This window comes from Micromys minutus, assembly GCF_963924665.1.
Source record: "Micromys minutus genome assembly, chromosome: 28".
Taxonomy (NCBI): Eukaryota; Metazoa; Chordata; class Mammalia; order Rodentia; family Muridae; genus Micromys; species Micromys minutus.
The window spans coordinates 19117910-19133473 of NC_137963.1; the positions used below are offsets into that span (position 1 = coordinate 19117910).

At 46.6% G+C, this 15564-nt stretch overlaps 1 protein-coding gene across 2 annotated transcripts in view; it reads right to left on the minus strand.

Annotated features, from left to right (window-relative positions):
* Positions 1 to 15564, minus strand: part of PALM2AKAP2 (PALM2 and AKAP2 fusion) — a gene marked incomplete at both ends in the record, with an annotated part of 298468 nt that overhangs the window by 172509 nt on the left and 110395 nt on the right. For both annotated transcript variants that reach the window (XM_080940223.1, XM_080940226.1), the window contains 2 exons: positions 9815 to 9836; positions 10823 to 10937. In XM_080940223.1, coding sequence (XP_080796349.1) covers positions 9815 to 9836; positions 10823 to 10937 — 137 coding nt within the window. The remainder of the gene's footprint in view (positions 1 to 9814; positions 9837 to 10822; positions 10938 to 15564) is intronic.

Consider the following 15564-nt stretch of genomic DNA (forward strand, 5'->3'; position numbering starts at 1 on the left):
TCCAGTTCTAACCCTGGACATGAAGTCACACATCTCTGGGATGCCTGGCCTTTTATTGGGATCATACTTCGTGACCTTTGAGGAGAAGAACTGAAAAGCTTCTTGCCGAAAATTTTCAGGATCCATCAGCACCAAGTGTGTTAGGAACATGGAGGAACAGACGTGACTTTTCAACACTGTACCCCAGGTGACTTTAGACACACACCCTGGGCACTCAATGGAGGCCCCAGCGTGGCTGCTAGTGAGCCTTTTATAGAATAGATGCAAGCCTCAAGTCCCAGCTCATCCCTCCTATCCTGGGTGTGGCAAGATGTCACTTACAAGCCCACCAGGCTTTACAACTCCCGTTAAAGCCTTACGTAAGGAAATGTTGAGAGTTGTCCACCATACAGTGAGATTTAGTTAATGCACATGCCACCTGTGTCAACGGTTGCTTTTTAAATTTTTTATTAAATTTATTTTATTATATTCAAACAAGGAGGGACTTTTTGCTTCAAAAGAATATTCAGGTTGAGATTTGAATTCACCTGCACTAATTGCAACTCGGGGAGAGTCACTTTCTCACCCCCTTCCCCACCAGCTCACTGAGAAGAGCAAATGGGTCGGTGGAGTGAGTTATTGCCTATGTCCTTGTGTTCTGACCTCTGGGGACACATTTCTGAGCATGGCTCTTCATATTCTACACCCGCAAATATGGAGTCTGTACAATGTCCCACTGTCCAAATCATTAGCAAGAAGGACACATTCTTTAAATTTTTGCTTTCACCCCAAATATTCCCCAATAACTAAGAACTCCAGAAAAGTGAAGACTTGGCAGGGGTACATATTCCTACTATGGGAAGGGCTCCATTTCCAGAAGATTCTTGCAATAGATTCAAAAGGACACATGACAAAAGTGAGGGAAACAAAGACCGAGAGACACAATGCAGATTCACCTGAAGAGCAGAGATAGAAACAGTGACCACAGATACCAGAAAAATACGTCTCCTTCCCACTAAGGGTGGAGGGACAATGCACTGTGACTTCTTTACAACTTCCTCTTGCTAGCCCTCAGTTACCTATGGGGCGCTTCCCTGTGTGGCTCCTGTCTGTGCCACTGTGTCTGGGCAGAGGATGAGCCTCCCTGAGAAACAAACCTCAGAGAAGCACAAGCCTCCAGACAGTCCTGTTGTCAAAGCAAAAAAAAAAAAAAAAAAAAAAAAAAGGCCCCTGAACTTACCAGCCGCTCTGCTGGTCCTTTCCCAGCGGGTGATGGATCTGTTGTGGATGAACAGGCTAGCAGTTCAGAGAGCTGAGAGAAAGTGTCACTTACTGTATCTGGTAGCCAGGAATACAACAGACACAGTGTGGGAGGCCCGGTGGGTTCACTTCCCAGCAGCAGCTTTCCTGCTCTACAAAATGGCCCACGGGTGGCCACTGGACAGGAGGAGCAGCGTCAACAACGTTTGTCTGGTGTCTGGAAGGCAACAGAGCAAGCAGGACTGATCCTGGCTCAAGCCTTAGGGCTGTGTATATGGGAATAGTTATCAGAAAGATCCGGAGGCTAGGCCAGTCAGTCCTGACGGCGTAAAGAAGCCAAGGAGGGCCATTTAGAGTCATTCTGAATTAGGTGCAAGTGACCAAACATTGGACACCACACTGAAATGTGCGTGGAACAGAGCTCCCCTTTTCTCTTTACCACACTGAGGTACTCTTTGTTCGCCCTGAATCCAGGGCCTTGTGTAAGCTGGATAAGTCTGATACACTGACAGCCTCCGGTAGAGAACAGTGGCTACTACTAAGCCCTCTGCCCCTCTGGGCTGCTCTCCTCCATCCGAAACCACCAAGTCTCCACCCTTTAAAGGCCAACGATGTCCCTCTTGGCAAAAAAACTATTCTTTAGGAAATTGAAATCATGTTTCAACACTATATTTTAATCCAAAACACTTCTTATGACAAACTGAGGGCTTTTGTTTTATGAAGGTTTTTGTTTTGTTTTGTTTTTGAAGCGGCTGCTGGGCCTTACAGTACAGTAACAGAGTCTGACTTATCTGCAGCCCCTACATGATAAACAGAAAGAACTAGTTTTCAAAGTGGGTCGATGGCTAGAGCCACTGTAGAGCACATCACTCTGTAGTTTAGCTCCGGCATAAACAGTGAAACGTATAGATAATTTTTGAAAACTATAACAGCTATGTTGCACGTATACTGTCTCCACTCTTTAGATCATTTCTTTAGCGTTCACTGCCCGATGATTCCCAAACAGCTAAATGTTAATGCCCGAAAGGGTTTACTTTGACTTCCTTCTTCCCAAATTGTTAGCCCCATCCTTTGTTGTCTCTCTACTCCCTTTTGTCCTTCCGGGACATCCTCATCACATCTCTGAAGCACAAAAGCTGAGCATCCACTACTGTGCATCCCTGGGCTCTGCACACCTCAACTCCTACACATCCTACGTATCCTGTGCATCCTACGCATCTTAAACGCTTCCCCTCCTCCAGATCATGCCCAGGATAAAGCTGTGAGTTCTAGGTTAAGAATATCTGCGTTTGAATGCATTACAGCATTGTACTTATGTGCTGTAGTCTAAATACATTTCCTATGATTCTTAGCAGTCTTTCCTATTGGATTAGAAAACTCAATGGAAACAGAGACTTCTGTGTTCTTTATAACTTCCTTGGGTCTACCCTAGCACCAAGTGTGTACTCGTAGTATATCGTTCAATAAATTAAAGCAATTCATTCGTGATATAGATACAAAGACCATCCATGGAAAGATCTAGAAACTAAAACAAAACAGAATGCAAAGTCATGGTGGAAGGAAATTTCTGAGTTGAAAAGGCAATCTATTCTGAAGATTTTTTAACTGATAATATTTCCAAAGTATAATTTCTTCACTTATAAGAAAGAGTGATGGGCTGGAGAGATGGCTCAGTGGTTAGAGCACTGACTGTTCTTCCAGAGGTCCTGAGTTCAAGTCCCAGTAACCATATGGTGACTCACAATCATCTGTAATGGGATCTGATGCCCTCTTCTGGTGTGTCTGAAGACTGCTACAGCATACTCACATATATAAAATAAAATAAAATCTTTAAAATGTGACAAGTGTCTTTAATATGTATTTAGCTTAGTCAATCCATTGTTTGTTGATACGTTGAAATTACAAAGCCTATATATTTATTTTAAATCGATATAAAAGTCTAGAAATAGAAATTTGTGGCTTACCCATCAACTGTGTCATCTAATGTATGCCGCCCCTGACTGAACCAGTAAGATATAAATTCAGGGAAAGGGGCGGGGGAGTCAAGAATAGTCTCTGAACTGGAAACATTCAGAAGCCCACTTTTCGCACACATTGAAGCAAACTCCGAAATTTATCTCCTGGCTGTGCTACGTCAGGCCGAGGTTTCATATACCACCACCACTGTTAGCTCAGGAGAGAGCAACCATCAGCTGCACTTTTTGAAGCCCATGAAGGAGGCGAGACACAAAGGGGATGAACACTGGCAGGTCAGCCAGGTATCGGAGGAGGAGAGGCCTGGAGCAAGGCAAAAAGAACTGAGTATCGCCCAGAGAGAAGCAGGAAAGCATTGAAGAAGATGCTGGAAGGCCTGCCTCTGTGCGATGCTAAAGCCGGGCTCTGTACCATGCTTCTCTCCTCCTGCATTGTGGTTAAGGATCCCTGAGGAACAATCCCTTGTTGGGAGTTGCCTGAAGCTGCTCCCTGTGTCTTTGCGCTCAAGATCCCACCATCACCCCAGGCTCACCACGCCCCCATCAGCATCTGTGCCTCTGCTCATCTGCAGCTTCTCCTGTATCCCGCCTCCCCCACGCACACACCCCCCCCCCCCCGTGGCTTACTGCCCACAGCTCCCTAAGGACCCTGAATGGTAGCCTCAGCTCCTTCCACTTTTGGCTTCCATCAGTCCTTTGCCTCTTCCACATTTCATACCTACCCTAACATAAGCAATAACTACATGTGTGTCTTAAGTGTAAGCACGTGTGCAGTATATACACGTATGCACCCACAGGGGCCAGAAGTCGTTGGGTGGCAACCCCTCCCCCACATTTATTCCTTTGAGGCAAGGTCTCTCCATGAACCCGGTGGCTTGCATTTTCTTGGCTAGGCTGGAAGCGAGCAAACCCTAGCAATCTTTCTGTTGCTATCACCCCATCGGAGCTGGGACTACAGGGATGCCTGGCTCGTTATGTTGGGGAAGGGATCTGAAGGATGCAGAGCCTGTGCTCTTGGCAGCTAAGCTCCCGCTCCCTGTGTACGGTTATCCCTATTATGTGGCTTTAGTTCTGGGAGATCCTTTCTTGCCCCCTACCCCTTTTAGCCTTCACACTGGGAAGACCTATAAACAGACACTGGGCTAGGATCGGTTTCACTGTACGGCAACCAGGCTATGTGCCGACTCGCATGTGAGTGTGAACAGTGCAGGATGTGCTGATATTTGGGCCATGATGTTCTTAGGGCAAAGTTGGAATTTTCCTAAGACAATGGATTTTTCCATCAACCACATGGGACAAAACACACACACACACACACACACACACACACACACACACACACACACACACAAAACAAAAAACAAAAAAAAAAAAAAACCAGGACATGATATAGATAAGGACTCTCACGCCTGTAATCCCAGCTTTTGGGAGACTAAGCCAGAGTATAGCCATAAGGTCAAGCCAGCCTGGGTTATACAGTGGGTCCCAGGCCAGCCCAGGCTACAGAGTAATACCCTGTCTTACAACAAGAAGAGCAATAATGAAAGCCCCGACACATATGGTAGTGCAGGCCTGTAATCTCAGTATTCAGGATACAGAGGCAGGAGGATTGCCACAAGTTTAAGACCAGTCTACTGTATGTAGTATTCCAGCCCAGCCAGGGCTACAGTGTGAGACTGTCTCAAACAATCCCTCAAACCAAAGCAAAGGAGGAACAAGACTCAGGACAAGGTGGGAAGGCCTTAGACTGTAGAGGTCATGTTTCCTTTTTCTCTCTAGTTTTACACTCAATGGAGCTTGGACCCCAGGCAGGAAATACAGGTTTGAACATCCTTTCACTGCAGGGAGGAAATCTGGCTAGGAGAAGGCTGAGAAGCAGCCCGGAGAGGGGTCCGTAAAGATGGGTCTGGATTTGAACCAGGGACTGAGTAGCCATATAAATGTTGGATATTTTTCTCTAACCTCAAGCTTCTATTACTCATAAACTCAGCTAGCAGCTATCCCTCTGCTTCCGCGGTGGGGAGGTATGGAAGGATGTGTATCACAAACAAGCACAAGGCAGGGCCAGCAACAGCAGTGTGGGGGAAGCCCATTTTCAGGACCTGGGAACATTTTGATGACGGTGGTTCATGAAAAGACGAGGCAGCTCTCTGGGACTATGATGAATGCGGACAGGAAAGATGACTAGACCAGACTTGGAGACCTTTTGAATTTCGCTAAAGACTTCCAGACATCTCTGGAATGAGACCTCAGCAAGAACGGCTTCTTGAATTCAAATGAGAGACAGAGGTTCAAGCCATTAAGACCAAGTAAGACTTCAGAGACTGGTTGCGTGTGTGTCAAGTGCATTTTGTGTTAAATATAGGGTTGCTGGGGGCGGGGGGGCAAAAGCCACTTACAGACATGAGTTTGGGCCTCTGGAAGAGTCAGTAGCTCAGAGCTTCTGTCTTACCCTACTTGATGCAAATGGAAGATGAAATGTCTAAAATGTTCCAGACACAAGCCCACTGACCGCAACTCTTGGAAGGCTGGGCCCGCATGACTTCTTCTGGAAGACATGGCTCATCAGAGGGAGACTAGAGTAGCACCCTCAGTGCATGATTAAGTATAAACCTTAGGTCGGGTGTGGTGGTGCATACCTTTAACCCCAGAGCTCCAAAGGCAGAAGCATGGCAATCTAGGTGAATTTGAGGCCAGTCTGGTCTACACAGCAACTTCCAGGGTGGTCAGGACTACACAGAGAAACTATCTCTTAAAAAAAAAGTGCTAAACCTTATTTGTCACATATCCAGGGAGACCGTGAAAGTTCAGCACATAGTATAACAAATGGCCGTTAGCCGTCCTCGGTCACTAAGCTGTCCTCTTCCTGTCAAAGCCAGGAGACCTCTCAGCATTCTCTCTGCTGTCAGAGAGGTCAGAGGAATGTATCCTTGCACAGCTAAAACATTGCAGTCCATATGAAGGACACACGTAGCTAGAGGGGTAGCCCTGGTGAGAACGCTCCTTAAAATGTAACTTAATAAGGAACCAAACACTGAGGTTTCCCAATCACGCTATGGGGGTTTTGGTGTGGCCTCAGAACATTATAGACCAGGACAGAACAGGAATCCAAGATCGCTCTCTGATAGCGAGACTGAGATAGACCCAGTACACACATGTACCTCTGCTGGTTCTGGCCAAGGCTTTATGTTAGAACAACGATAGCAGACCGAAAGCTCTACTGGCAACTTTAAGTATCAACTCGATGGAATCTAGAATCAGCTGGGAAGACGGACTTAGTGAGAGGCGTTTTAGGTCAGGTTGGTTTGCAGGCGTACCTGTGGGAGATTGCCTTAATTGTCGCTTTTTAGACTTATTTTATTTTAGGTGTGTTTTGCCTGCATGAATTACATGGACCACATATATGTCTGATGCCCTCAGAATTCGGAACAGGCTATCAGATCTCCTGGCACTGGACAGCACGTTGTGGGTGTTGGGAATTGAACCTAGGTCCTTTGCAAGAGCAAAAAGTACTCTTCCTCCCCCTTTCCTTTTTTTCTTTCTTCCTTCCTTTCTTTCTTCCTTCCTTCCTTCCTTCTTTCCTTTCTTCCTTCCTTCCTTTCCTTCCCTCCCCATCTCTATCTCCTTCTATTTTTTTTTTTTTTGTTTTGTTTTTTTTGTTTTTTTTTTTTGAGACAGGGTTTCTCTGTGTAGCCTTGGCTGACCCGGAACTCTATAAACCAGGCTGGCTTTGAACTCAGAGCTCAGCCTGACTCTGCCGCCTGAGTGCTGGGATTAAAGGCATACGCCATCATACTTCCAGGTCCTACAAGTAGTCTTAAATGCTGAACAAACAGTCTCTCCAGCCCCTTGGGAGATCGTTTTATGTTAATTGATGTGGGAACCACTGTGGGTGGTTCCATCTCCTAGTTAGGGAACCCTGGACAGTGTAAATAAAGAGAGGCAGTGGAGTTCAAATAAGCAGGTATGCATTTATTTCGCTCTGCTCTTGACTGTGGGTGTTTTAAATCTCTGTTGCTTTGATTTCCCTGCTACAACAGGCTGTAACCTGAGACTGTGAGTTAACATAAAGTTTTCTTCCTCTAAGTTGATTTGGGGCAGAGGGTCTGGGTGTTTTATCACAGCAGCAGAAATGAAACTAAAGCACATACCATATGCAATTTATACTCAGATGAAACACCCTAAGAACAACACATACACGGGCTGAAGGCTCAGGTAGGTAATGATGCTATTCAAAGAGAGGAGGGGCGCGTTATGTCTTGATCAGGAAATTGTGATCAAGAGTGAAATGACAACTGTCCCCAGTGACCAGGGCACTGTCATCAAACTATCAAAGACCCAGCAATGTTACCACTTCTAACATGTGTGGGGTCACATAATAAGAGGGCACCAAAAAGGGGCCACTGTGTGTGCCCTCAAACACACACACACATACACACACACACACACACACACACACACACACCCTCTGCCTTCTCAGCACACATAGATACAGGATGCTGTGGATGAAACACCTACAGTTGATCTAGTCCAAGCTAGAACTCGGTTCTGTGATCAGCATGTCTCTGAAACAGGTTTTCTTTCAGTATAGTTCTAGAATAATGCCTTACTAAGCCTTAAAAACAAGAGCTGATTGATTCTAAGAGTGTCTCGTCAACTTAGGATCTTTGAAACAAAACCAGGCTTTTCAAAGCCCTCCCATGTGGGACACACTGGGGGTTTTATCTCAGACCAGAAAAATGACCTAGACATCATTGTGTGCCCTTCTTCAAACTTCTCTCTTGATGAGTGTGACTGACGGAGAAGTCACCCGTGCTTAGTAAGAATCACAGAGCTTAGGAATCACAGTGTGGGGTGGACAGAAAAGACCACAGCAATCTCTTCTGAGGATTCCCCCCAAATCATATTTTCCTAAGCCTGAGTTCACCCTGTTTAGTTCACCTGAATACATATGTCAGGATTCCTCCTGCCTCTGTGAACGCTTGGCGGGTCTAGGGAATACAGTGGGAAGGCTGCAGGGGGAATAAGTGAAGGTGCAAATGAAAGAGACATTGCTAACGATTGGTAACATGGCTCCGTGTTGGCTTATTGCGTAGTGGATTACACAGGCATCCCACGACAGTCACAGCCTGCTCAGCGGCAGGATGCCTTCCCTTCCCTAACTATAAGACAAAATTCCAAGGAAGCTCCCCGTTAGAGGAAGGAGGGGGGGAGGGGCGCAGCATGAAAGTACAACATGCCCTCTGTACATGCACAAGTATCTGCAGGTCTGTGGCCCAGCCTCAGCTCAGCCTGGCAGTGACTCCACCTCCACATCCTCCAAACTCTGCTTCTCCCTGTGCGGTGCGCCCTGGGTTCCAAGGTCACCCTCTTCATCTGTCCCCCACTTCCAAAGCACAGAAGAGCCCCAGTTAAGCCACATCCTAGAGGAGCTGGGCTTCTCGCCTAGAAATGTGGTTGGTTCTTTTCTCCCATAGTTCCTGCTGGTGTGTTCCTGCTATGGGTTCTGAGATCAGAAGGTTTCCTTCATGTCTCCTCAAAGGTCACCTACAAGGGAGCTCAAATCCAGGTCTTTTACTCGCATGGGGGCAGGAAAAAATTGTGACACCTTCTCTGTTGCTTTACCTTGCCTATCTTTTGCACCAGTCAGAACTGTCCTACATACAAATGTCGGGTCTGTGGTCGATCCAGAAGAAATGTATTATTACATGTCACCATATTTTTAAAAGCTATCCACCTCCCCTTTTTTCCTGAATAACAATGGGAGATGTTCTGATGCCAACTCCTTTGACCTCCGACTTCCTGAGCTAGAGGCTGACTGTGTGAGAGCCACGAGAGAAGAGGTAGCAGCTGGTGCTCCCGTGTGTCCTTGCATTTCAAGCCCATCTAGTGAGGCCCAAGATGGAAGTAACAACTTTGAGCTCTTAGCTGAGGCCAGGGGACACAGTGAAACACAGAACTATAGACCCAAGTTCACCCCCACAGCCCAGGAAGGCAGAGGAGGGGACAGGAGAAAGACCTATCCCTTCAGGTCTGTCTTGGATCAGGGGGACTAGAGCCCTACTCCCCCTTCCCAGGGCTCAGAGTCAGATGTCACATCGGGGAAGAAATTATTCCTTGCTCGGTTTCCTTGGAAGGTTAGAGAGATTCTAGAATAGTTCTGGAAGGATTGGGGGAAGAAGGGCAAAGAAAGCTCCAGAAGTCTCAGAAGTTCCCCTAAACAGCAAAGTACCACCAATGTAAAGTAGTTACTGGGGACGATGGGCCGTTTCCTGCAAGAGACTTAGTTCTGACTTCAGCCCATTCTTTGGCCAATCTCTTTCAAGAAAAGCCTAGACAGCGAGTGTTGAGGCCATGGGACTGAGAGCTGGCCAATGTGCTAAGAGAAGTGTCAAGTCAAGAGGCAGAGGCAGAAAAGATGGCAATGTGACCCCTTAGGGTGCTGCCAGCTAGGTTGCTGCCTCTTGCCTGGGATGCCTTTAGGAAGTGTCCCAGGAAGTGTCCCTTGCCATCTGTTTCCTGGTGAGTCTGCATGAATGGGAACCACTCAGCGGACCAGGAGGAAAGCATCCGAGTACCGTCAGGGCAGTGCGTGTACTCACCTCCATCAGCAGTGGAGAAACTCTGTGGAGACAAAAGCAGGACAGAGCGTCACCGTGCGTGTGGGGCGTGTCCCACTCGCAGCCCCCAAAACACAGACCCAGAAGTTGGCCAGCAGCAGGCAAGACCCAAGCTTACTGTTCTGCTGGGAGCAGTAAAGGGTTTGAGATGCTCAGTTTACACGGAATGTCAATCAATTTACTGTGAGAAAATTCCAATCATCCAGCAACTCCTCTGAGTCACGTTGGAGATGCACCATTAGAAGGATCCCATATTGAAATTTATTTTAAACAGGTTTGGGGGTCTTGGGGGTGCTTATTTGGTTGTTTGCTTTTTAATTACTGAGTATGTGGTCCTGAGAAATGCAGAGCCTCAAGGCTAGAGCCATCTATTTTTACACAGGGGGATCCCCATGTATTCACACCCTGTATATTGGGATTCCTGCCCATTTGCTACAGCCTTGCTTCTAGTCCTTTCAGAAAGGAAAGACTTGAAAGGCGAATTCTAATTAAAGTCATATTAGGTCATCTAATCTGCTTAATGGGAACTGGTCTTACAATTCTAATGTGTAATTTGAAGACTTCAGATATTGGGAACTACGGGGTGTGGACAGCAGCATATACAGGGGATTAATTGAGTAGACTTGTCCCTCTGCCTCCAATGAAGACAGGCTCTGCTGCAGGGACAGTGCCAGCCGCTGGCACTTCTGTCCTCTTTTCAGAGCGTGTGGCTCAGACTTCTCTGGCTACCATCTAGCCCAGTGGTTCTCAACCTGTGGTGGGAATTCCAGATCAGATATACATATCAGTTATTAATTTATGACCATAACAGTAGCAAAATTATAGTCATAAAGAAGCAACAAAATAATCTTATGGTTGCTGTCATGACAACACGTGGCACTGTATTAAAGGGTCTCAGCATTAGGAGGGTTGAGAACTGCTGTTCTAGCTCTTTCCCCGGGGACCGCCCCCTGCTTTGGATTAGAGTAACACTAATTTTTTTTTCTTCACCTTCTGCAAATCCTTGAAGGATTTCTCTGTCTCCTTCAGTTTCTCGAGGATGATTTGCTCTTTGGCGGATATCTGGGACTCTTCACTTTCGAGCGCCTGTATTTCCTGCTCCAGCCTGGAAGACACACAAATGGCACAGAATGCTTTATTGTCCCGTTTTCCCGAGAGCAGCCACCTCCCTGCGGGCGACCTGTAACATTCCTCATTCACTACACTGAGAAACCAGGCCAAAGTTTTTCCATTACGGAGTATTCTGTGCACACAACTTTGCTGCCAGAGAGACACTGATGAAAGGGAAACAGTCCAGGGATGGCTCTGTTGCTTCATGGGCATGAATTTGGCACACCAGCTACTGTGCTGATGGGTGTATATTTCTTATCCAGAGGTAGATTATGTATACACAGCTCAGGACATAGAACTGAAAGGAAACAGCTTCATATTCTCTAACCTATTTCAGAATAACATCTTTTTTTTCTTTGGACGGCCAAAGGGCAAAGGGGAAAGGGCAAAGGACAAAAGGTTGGTGTTCCTCAAAGGAAATATACTGCTGAGAAGTGGCTAGTAGGCAGAACCCTGGAGTTGTTGTCTCCCTCTAAGTGACTTCTACTGACAAAAAGAGACACGATGGAGGGCACAGACAACTGCCACTAAGTTTCTAGCTAGTCTTTTGATTGCTATTTCTACTCTATAGCTTCAAGAACTCTTAGCACTGCCAAGAGTCTCTGAGAATATTCCAGAAGAATAGCTATGGCTGTGACTTGGGAGATAAACCTCAGCATCCGAACTCAGATGTATAACAACATCAATAATAATTTTCTCTTGTTGAGCATTGCTCCAAGAATTAATTCACATGCCGTGACAGCTTTTCCTGGCTGTCAACATCACTACTTCTGGGATGTACTACAATCGAGAAATGGAAAGACACCTGTGAGAGATCCTCTGCTTGGTTTGTGGTGGGTGAATCTACTTCAAATCTGGACCTTTTATCCGGATCTTAAGTCTGGAAGATGCACCTTAGATCTGGAGCACACGTTCTGCTGGAAGTCTATATAAGGCCACAGAAGAAGAAAGCTTTTGCCCTTTGTCTGCTTGCCCTCGGCTTGATACCACGTCCATTCCTTCACCAGCACTGGACCCTACTTCAGGACTCCAGCATCTACTGAAAGACCTGACGAGACATTCAGACCTGTGGACTGAGAAACTTAACTGGATTCTACGGTGGGCTGAGCAACTGCTGAACACAGCCAGCCACTGGTGGATTCACTGGGCTGCAGCCTGTAAGAGTCATTTATGACCTCTCTCTCCCTCTCTCTCTCCCTCTCTCTCTCTCTCTCTCTCTCTCTCTCTCTCTCTCTCTCTCTCTCTCTCTCTCTCTCTCTCTCCTACTGCTGCTAGCCATTGTCCTTGGCCACCATGGAAGCTTCTCGGTAGTTAGCACCTGACTAGGTGATCTCCCTTGCTCTTCTCCTCTCCTGTTGTCTCATCTCTCCTGGGCACTGGCTACCACTTAAAATGAAGAACTCAGAGTAGAGAAGAATGACCTGGCCCCAAACAGCAACAGACATTATTAATTTCCCCACCAGGATTAAAAATTCACCGGGACAAGGAAGAACACACATTCTTAATATACATACAGTCAATGAATCACCACAAAATCTGGATTAGGACACACCAAGTCACTGAGATGATACAATCAGAATCTCTAAGACTAGAAAAAATCTCTCACAAGCAAGGGTTGGGGAGGCTGTGTGTGGGCCGACTGCAAATAGAATCCAAAGGAGAGGGGCTGAGGGATGCAGAGGTGTGAATGCAGATGTAAAACTTGTTTGCTGTCCCAAGTGTTCAGCAAAATCTGCACTCATCTCTGTGATAAAACAATACAAAAAGCACAGAGGCTTGGAGAGGTTGTATTGAGTTGTTCTTCTTATACTAGAGCCAAGAAAAGACTAGGTTACCTTAGCCTCAGAAAGAACAGATCTGGGCTGGAGAGATGGCTCAGTGGTTAAGAGCACTGACTGTTCTTCCAGTGGTCCTCAGTACAATTCCCAGCAACCACATGGTGGCTCACAACCATCCTTAATGAAATATGATGCCCTCTTCTGGTGTGTCTGAACACAGCAACAGTGTACTCATATCCATAAAATAAATAAATATATCTTTTTAAAAAATCACATTACTTATCTGACTAGATTGCTTGGTCAAGAGACAGATAATTGCCTTTAAAATGCTTCCCAAGACCACATGCTGAGAAAGCAGTGTCTGTCTCACAGGCTGGGACTAGCAGGAACCGGGTCTCAACTTTCTGGTGTCAAGTCAAGGGGTTCAAAAGTGCTAACAGCTATGTAAATGCAAGCCCAACGTTTACTAAGTGTGTTTGACTGACAGCAGAAGTATGACTGACAGCAGAAGTATGACTGACAGCAGAAGTTTGACTGACAGCAGAAGTTTGACTGACAGCAGAAGTAGACACTTTAAGGGATTATAAAGCAAACCAAAATTGTGTTAAATATGGCTGACTCAAAAAAAAAAAAAATCTACAGGGTCGGGGGTGAGGGGATATGTCCCTAGGTAACTTTATTTCTGTAAAGCAGCTCCAAGTAACTGAAAATTCTCTTTGACCCGATGACCACAGGCTGGCTTGCATCTCCACAGCCCTGTTTCAGAGAGCTCAGCTGTATGGTCTAGATGCTAAAGATTTGGGTCACGATACTGTGTTGCTTAGTAACTGAGAAGGAAGGGAGAGGTGCAGAGGGAAACAACGAAACTAAACCTTTTGATACCAACTGAGTTTTATCCCAAACGGAATGACTGGAGAGGAGAGGATCTGGGTAAGCCTAAGTAGCCATGTCTAAGAAGCCAAGTGTCCTTAGTACATTACAGCTGTGGCTCTGGGCCAGGGGCTTAGGGTGCTGGGTGGACAGACGACCAGCAGCTCACTCATACAAACCTAGTCTCAGGGTTGGGGAACCTCTCAAGAAACAGTGTCACGAGGTGAAACATGCTGTTCTGTTGTCGTTTCGTGACTGAAACCTAACTCGGTCTCTGGGTGCCAGGTAGATATTGCTGAGCTAAAAATAACAAATGGGCAGAAAGTGTAATTTATACAAGGTTAATCAAGGCTTCACGGGCTGTGGCTGGTACACAACAGCCTCTGACTGACCCTGCTTGGTTTCTTCCTAGCCCAGAGGGGACCGTAAAAAGCTGTGAGAACACAACGAATCTGTAGAGAACTAACACAGGAGAGGTTTGGATCACGGCTAAAGGGTCTTAGAAAATGTTCCCTCCCGAGCACCCTTGCGGAAGAACACAAAGGACCTCTGACTCCATAAAGTACACCCATCATCCTCTGTTTGAAATTCACCCGTGCACCCATCATCCATCTACCTAACAAATTATGTGAATACTTCTTCTGTTTGGGGCACGGTGCTGAGCAGCAGAAACAGGAAGATAAATCAGGTACAGAATCTGCTCCTGAAAGCTCTCTGACACCCGCATAACCACACACCGTAAATGTGGAAAGTGTAACGGGAGAATAAGGAACAGTGTGTTGGGGCTGAGTGCGGTTAAACCTCACGTTGTCCAACCAGGATCATTTCTTTCTCTTTGACTTGATCCCATTTTGTTGGGGAGAAGCAATGAGCCTAGATGAAATGTCCACATCACAGCTTCCACTTAGATAAAGATAGCCACGGAGCAGTTTGTGTGAACAACATGTATATAAAGGTGTGTGTGTGTGTGTGTGTGTGTGTGTGTGTGGCACACGCCCTGGCCTTGCTATTGTTCTTACCGGTCCCCCATGGAAGAGTGTCATAGCAGTGTTCAGTTGCTGACACCGGCTACCAGCTCAGCGGCTTTCAATATTAGTTTACATTTCTGTGTGGCAGGGCATCAGGTAAACTTCAAAATGTTTGTCATGGTTGCATTCCCTCTAGAGGCTCTAGGGGAGCATCATGCGCCTCTCTTCCAACTCCCCCAGGCCATCTGCATTTCCAGGTTCAAGGACCTCTCCCTCCATCTTTAAAGTGTGTGTCTCAGCTCTCTGGCCATTTTTCTGTGGCCACCCACCTCTGAGTCTGCTTCTGCCTCTTGACCTGCCTGATGGTTTGGATGGTGCGTCCTCCACATTCAACGAATGTGCTTGGTTCTCACTACGACAGTGCTAGGGTGGTAACAATTTTGAAAGGCGGATCCTTCTGGAAGGTATTGGTCACTGAGGGGTCTGTCCTTTAAAGAGGTTGATGCAGTTCTCTGGTCCCAACTTTGTCCCTGCAGACAGCGTGGTGTAGAAACAGAGAGCCGGACTCCTGAATCCTTAACTTCCTGTCCCACCGTGTGTTTTCTCCCCACTTGCCCTTACTCTCGTTCTCATGCCAAGAAGTAGCCAAGGGGGTTCTCCCCAGACACCAGACTAATGGGCTCTAGGCTTTGACTTTCAATTTCCGAAACAGTTAAAGTCACCTTTCTTTATAAAGTGCCTGTGCTGTTTTCTTGTACCTCTCATTTCTCCTGTCACCTGACTTAACTCGGTCACAGATTCAGAGGGTAGGATGTGAATATCATCGGGGGTTCACTGTTCCGACGGTCCTAGGGGATATGGTACTAGAGGAGCAGTCACCTAGTGCCCGCAGAGGCAAGAATGTGGCAAGAACAGCGGAGCTCAGAAAGCCAGAAGCCGCTCCGCACTCGGGAGCCATAATGGAACACCCACGCCACCTCCAGACCATCTGCATCCAGGTTTCTTG